This window comes from Terrapene carolina, unplaced genomic scaffold (genome assembly GCF_002925995.2).
Source record: "Terrapene carolina triunguis isolate 2854851 unplaced genomic scaffold, T_m_triunguis-2.0 Scaffold112, whole genome shotgun sequence".
Classification (NCBI taxonomy): Eukaryota; Metazoa; Chordata; order Testudines; family Emydidae; genus Terrapene; species Terrapene triunguis.
Window position 1 is genome coordinate 23352045 of NW_020664463.1, and position 6000 is coordinate 23358044.

General features: G+C 52.8%; 1 protein-coding gene across 1 annotated transcript in view; it reads left to right on the top strand.

The window, feature by feature from the left end:
• The window catches only part of LOC112113122 (alpha-2-macroglobulin-like protein 1), a 36188-nt gene extending 31002 nt beyond the window's left edge, over window positions 1-5186 (top strand). Inside the window, exons 29-36 of the mRNA XM_024209307.1 lie at window positions 383-597; window positions 889-1104; window positions 2314-2438; window positions 2993-3083; window positions 3566-3634; window positions 3994-4096; window positions 4187-4228; window positions 5125-5186. Of these exons, the coding sequence (XP_024065075.1) occupies window positions 383-597; window positions 889-1104; window positions 2314-2438; window positions 2993-3083; window positions 3566-3634; window positions 3994-4096; window positions 4187-4227 (860 nt within the window). The 3' untranslated portion in view covers window position 4228; window positions 5125-5186. The remainder of the gene's footprint in view (window positions 1-382; window positions 598-888; window positions 1105-2313; window positions 2439-2992; window positions 3084-3565; window positions 3635-3993; window positions 4097-4186; window positions 4229-5124) is intronic.
• Window positions 5187-6000: the final 814 nt, after the last annotated feature.

Genomic DNA, 6000 nt, shown 5'->3' on the forward strand with positions numbered 1-6000 from the left:
TGGCTGTCCACCTTGCGCTCTGGGTAGTGACCGTTTCCCCAGCAATCTGGGTAGCCAGAGGCTCTGTGTAGCTAGGAGGTATTTACCTCTTGTGTAGGTAGTTTTGGTGTATTTACCTAGTAGTGTGTGTAACTGCAGGTATTTGCTATGCAAGGTGTTTACCTAGGAACCTGGGTCCTTCTGGTGTAATACGCAGTGATGGGTTTTTCACACAGTAACCCAGGTAGCTGAGAGGTATTTTCTCAGTGTTCTGTGCCACCCCAGGCAGTGGGACCCTCCCCTTCTGTGGTTTGACTGATTGGGTCACATTTACACCACAGTAACTCTTAACCCATCCAAGGCCTGAGGATTTTATTCTCCTGTTTTATTCCCCCTTTCCCAGGAGGGCAGATTCACTGGAGCCAGGCCCCCTCCCAGCCACCCAGTGCTGGTGTGTGGTCCCAACCCCAGTCAGTGGACGTGGAGCTGACGTCCTACGTGCTCCTGGCCCTGCTCTCCAAGCTGAACGTCACTGGGGCTGACGTTGCCACAGCCTCTGGCATTGTGGCCTGGCTCACCAAGCAGCAGAACGCCTATGGTGGCTTCGCCTCCACGCAGGTAACACAGGCCTGACTGCTGTGGGAGGGGATGGGCCGTGATCCCACTGGAGAGAGAGTCTCTGCGCTACGGCTGTGGGAATATGACAGTTATTAGTGCTCTGGGATGTGAATACTTCTGGGTGCAGGGACTGGGAGTGCAGGGCTACATTGAAGGGGTGAATCCTGATTTCAGTACCCTCAATTGCTGAGATCCCACTGTTCTGAGTGTTTCACACTTCTGGCTCCAAAGAGCACCCCTTTTTGTCTCACCTACAAACAGCGAGATGACTGTCTCTCTCTCTCTCCCCAGGACACGGTGGTCGCCCTGCAGGGTTTGGCCAAATACGCAGCCCTGACGTACAGTGAGAAGGGAGACTCAGAAGTGATAGTGAAGTCCAAGGGGAGCTTTGAGAGGAAGTTCCAGGTCACCCACAAGAACCGGCTACTGCTGCAGCAAGCAGTGCTGATGGAAATCCCCGGGGAGTTCTCAGTGCAGGCCCAGGGCAGTGGCTGCGTCTATGCCCAGGTGAGATGCCCCTTCTGTGGGGAGGGACATAGCCCCCATGGATGCCCCTGTGCAGGGCCTGATCAGCAAAACACATTTTCATGGTCAAAGAGAGCCATTTCCCTTGCTTACTCAGCAGCCAGGTCCCAGGTGATGCTCAGGCACATGGAGGCCTGACTAACAGCAGCTTTCCCTACCATCCCTTTCCCCACTGCTGTACCCCTGCCCCCCAAGGGTGATCTTGTGACAAAATGTGGGTAAACATAAAGATGGCGGGTCTCACACTGCTCCCAGGGTGCTAGGGGATCTGGAGATTGTGTGTAGGTGTGATGTTTGCCCCTAGTGGAGAAGAACCCTAGTCCCAGCTATACTAGATGAGATCCTCTATAGCTCTTGGGCTAGAGGTCTGTGTTCCTGGGACTGAAACATCAGGGTTCTAGCCCAGTTCCCCATGTGTGGTTTATGTAGTTGTTGTGTCTGGGGATTAGGGATTTGAGCAGTAACTAGAGCCAGTGGAAGAGCATGACATGTGATTAGGGAATCCAAGTGATGAGTTGGGTTCACTCTGATCTATGAGGACTTACTGGTGAGTATATGGGCAGCTACTGGGTATTAGTAAAAATGATCCAAATCTTGTTAGCTTTAAAAAGGAAGTTGATAAATTGGAGCAGGTTCAGAAAAGAGGTACAAGAATGACCTGTGGCCTAGAAAGCCTTCCTTTGCCGTGAAAGACTAAAGAAGCTCAATCGATTTAGTTTATCCAAGAGAAGGCTAAGAAGTGACTTGCTCACAGTCCACAAGTACCCATGTGGGCAGCAGACTTCTGACAGTAGAGGGCTCTTCTATCTAGCAGGCAAAGATATAACACGATGCAATGGCTAGAAGCTGAAGTTAGTCAAATTCACTTTAGAAACCAGGTGCAAATTTTTACCAGTGAGAGTGATTAACCATTGGAGCTATTTATCAAGGGATGGGATGGATTCTCCATCACTGGCAGTCTTTCAATCCGACTGGCTGTCTTTCTCAAAAACATGCTCTAGCTCAAACAGCAGGTATGGCCTTGCTATAGAAATTACTGGGTGAGGTTCTATAGCCTGTGTCGTGCAGGATGTCAGATGAGATGGTCATAATGGCCCCTTCTGACCCTAAACTCTAGGAATCTACTAAATCTTCATCTCCAAATGATCCAACTAAAAAGTCTCTGTAGCAGCCTGTCTCTCTCCTCTGCAGACGGTGCTGAGGTACAATGAGCCTCCCCCACAGGTCTCTGCGACCTTCTCTGTGCGCATCACCACACAGCTGATCGACTGCACCAAGGGTGACATGCGCGTTGTCACCATCCGCATCCATGTCAGGTGACCCCGAGATTTCCCCTGTGTATACACCACTGACCTGGGATGCAGCCCCTGCCTGGAGCAGATCAGGGAGTGTCAGAGAGCTGGTTGGGTTTAGTGGCTGGGAGGGAGGAAGGGACTGCGCGTTTTGCAGAGGAAGGGGTGGAGGGCGAATTTGGCAGCTGTGAGGGAAGAGGGAGGAAGGGACCAGGTGCTTCTGGGAGGGGTTGTAACCATGAAGTGTGGTTGGAGTTGACTTGCTTGTTGGTAGAGGGGTGGGAAGGAGGGAAAGGTGCCCCTTTAACATCCTCCTAGAGAGAGAAGGGTGTGGGGAGATACAGAGAGGGGAGTTGCTCGGGGAGACACGGGGGGGCTGCATCTGTTCAGAGCAGGGAAACCATCTTAAACACCCTCCTACAGCAAGCAGTGTATGCCAAGGGACCGTCCAGGGCCTGGTGCTTGCATGAGGAGGAAAGATGGGGTAGGGAGGAGGTGGAAGAAGATTTATAGCCTCATTTAGCCCCTGCTCACGGGGTCTTTGACCATCTGCATCCTTCCTCTCGCCCCCTGCCCAGCTACATCGGGAGCAGAGTCACTTCCAACATGGTGATCATGGAGGTTTCCCTATTGTCCGGATTTAGCCTGGCTTCGGGCTCCCTCACATCAGTAAGGCACCTGGGGAGCAGAATGGGGGCATGGTGAAAGGGTCCCATCCAGTCAGTGCTGGTGGGATCCATCCTTAGCCAGGGAGAGGAGGCAGGTTCCACAGACAGGTTCCTGGACTCCACCCTGAATGATGATGTCACCCCCTGTCTCCCTCGGACATTTAAACCCCAAAGCTGGCTGTAGAACCCCAGACACATGCCTTGAGAAGGAGCCCAGTCCCAATGACCCAGGCAAATCCCTGTCCCTCATCTCACAGGAGCTGAGCGACCATGTGGAGAGATCGGCCCTAATGAGGGGTGAGAGCTCTGATGAGAGCCTGGCTAGGGGAGGGGTAATAAGAGCTCATCTGCTTTCTGGCTACAGGGGTTGCCGGCAGGGAGGCTGCTCATGGCCTGGGGGGGAACATTTCAATAGGAATTCTCACCCTCGCCCCCTCAGAGACCCAACTCAACCATTACCTTTCATCTTCTCTCCTGTCCTAGTTGCAGAGCAGTCCCCTGGTGAGGAAAACGGAGGTGAGCCAGAGTGGTGTCTCCATCTACTTGGACCAGGTAGGTCTGATTGAGATCAGGTCTGGAATAGCAGGGGGCTGCAGGGCAGGACTGAGGGGCATTGGCAGAGCTGCGTGGGGAGCCCAACACTGGAATAGCAGGGGGCTGCAGGGCAGGACTGAGGGGCATTGGCAGGGCTGTGTGGGAAGCCCAGGAATGGAATGGCAGGGGGGCTGCAGGGCAGAACTGATGTGCATTAGTCAAGGCTTTTCATGGGTAACCCTGTCACAGCACCTGAGTTCCTGATTCTCATTAAATTCCTGCCCAGACTCCAGCAGAACTAACACAGTCAGTCTCTGGAGCCAAATTTAGGGAAGTAATGTCAAGCCTCTCCTCTCCCTCCCACCCCCCACCCCCAGCTGAGCAATACGACTCAGATATACGTCCTGCAACTGGAACAGGAGATCGAGGTGATCAACCTGAAGCCAGGACACATCAGAGTCTATGACTACTACCAGCCAGGTGAGTTGCTGAGCTTCTGGGGCATCTGGGCTGGCGGGGAGGGGGTGTCTCTGTGCAGGTGTAACTTGGATTCCTTGTCTCCCTGTGCAGAGGAGCAGGCCCTGGCTAATTACAGCGCCATCTGCAGCTGAGGTAGGTGTGAAGTTCATGGACGTGACTCTCTGCTCCCCTCCCTGCCCCCTGTGTGCATCTGGCACTAGCCTCTGTGCTCCTCACACAAGGTTGGCACGATGGCCCCTCCTGCTGCTAGGAACAGCCCCCAGTGTTTCTGCGCTGGAAATGTCTGCCTTCCCAACTCTCAGGGGCTCCCTCCCTCTTGTCATATTGAGCTTTGCAGAGGAGTCTTTAGTGTACTCCCCATGTGACAGGGCGTGTTCCTGGGACAGGCACCACACCAATGACAGCAGTGGGACCTTGCTACCAAGCGTTAGACCTTTTGTAATGTGCTCCTCCTGGGGCTGTGCATGGGGGACGTCTGGGAGCTTCAGCTAGTGCAGAGCATGGCTGCCCATGTGTTGCGTGGTGTGTCATGTGTGACATCAATACTCCATGGTCACCCTGGCTCCAAGTAGTGCTCCCATGTGGAGTTCATGGTGCTAGATCATGGTGCAGAAAGCATTAAATGGTTTGGTACCTGGCTCCCAGAGAGCCCCATTTCTCTCCCTGGGCCATTCTGCTGCAGCTGAGAGAGCAGAGTCATTAGAGATGGAACTCCTTCAGATTACCTGAGAGGGGTATTCTCATTGTGAGCCCACAGCTCTGGAATTCGCTTCCCACCCCCGAGTCTGAATAGCTGAGTTCACCTTCCAGACACACTGCAAAGCCCACGCCCCTTTTTTCGTACTGGCTTGTAGAGGGTTCCTGAGTGGATGGTGTTTTGGGTGGTATAATTTCTTGCTCTCTGTCTCTTTCTACGCTCAGTATCATCTCTTCAGTCTCACCATCTCAGTCTCCTTTACTCTCATTTTATCTCTGATTCACTCCCCTCCCTAATTGTCTCCTGGGTAATCTCCCCCTCTCTGTTCCAGCACACAGGGAGGAAGATGTTGGATGGAAGTCGTGCTCCCAGCAGCAGGCCCTGCCCCCATTCAGCAGGATTCCTGAGCTGTCCTTGCTGGGCTGAGGGGATAAGGGATGCCCCGACAGCCCCACCTGCAAGGGGCTGGGGCATTGGCACTGGGTGGGTGGGGGATCTCCATGGGCTCCGTATTGGGTTGCAGGGCTAGGCTCAGGCTAACCTTCCTCACCCCAGTAGCCATTTCCTGGTGAATTTTTTATATGTCTGATAATTTTTGATCATTTGAATCTGGGAATTTTCTTGACTCTGAAAAGAATAAAAATAAAATGGAAATCACATACCCCAGACACTGCGGTATTTGATTGGGCTCCATAACAACAGTCATCCCAGAGGAAATTTGTGGGTAATTTGTGAGGCTGACACTACTGGTGTGTCCCTGACATTCGCTTCTGTTCTCCCAATGATAATTTCATAGATTCATAGGCCAGAAGGGAACCATTGTGATCATCTAGTCTGACCTAGTGTATAACTCAGGCCATAGAACTTCCCAGAAATAATTCCTAGAGCAGATCTCTTAGAAAAAAACATTCAATCTTGATTTAACAATTGTCAGTCATGGAGAATCCACCACAATCCTCGGTAAATTGTTCCAATAGTTCATTAATCCCACTGTTAAAAACAGGGCCGGCTCCAGGCACCAGCTGAGCAAGCGGGTGCTTGGGGCGGCCAAGGGGAAGGGGCGGCACGTCGGGCTCTTCGGCGGCAATTCGGCGGCGGGTCCCTCGGTCCCTCTTGGAGGGAAGGACCTGCCGCCGAAGAAGAAAGTGGTGTGGTGGAGCTGCCGTCGATCATGATCGCGGCTTTTTTTTTTTTTTTTCCGCTTCGG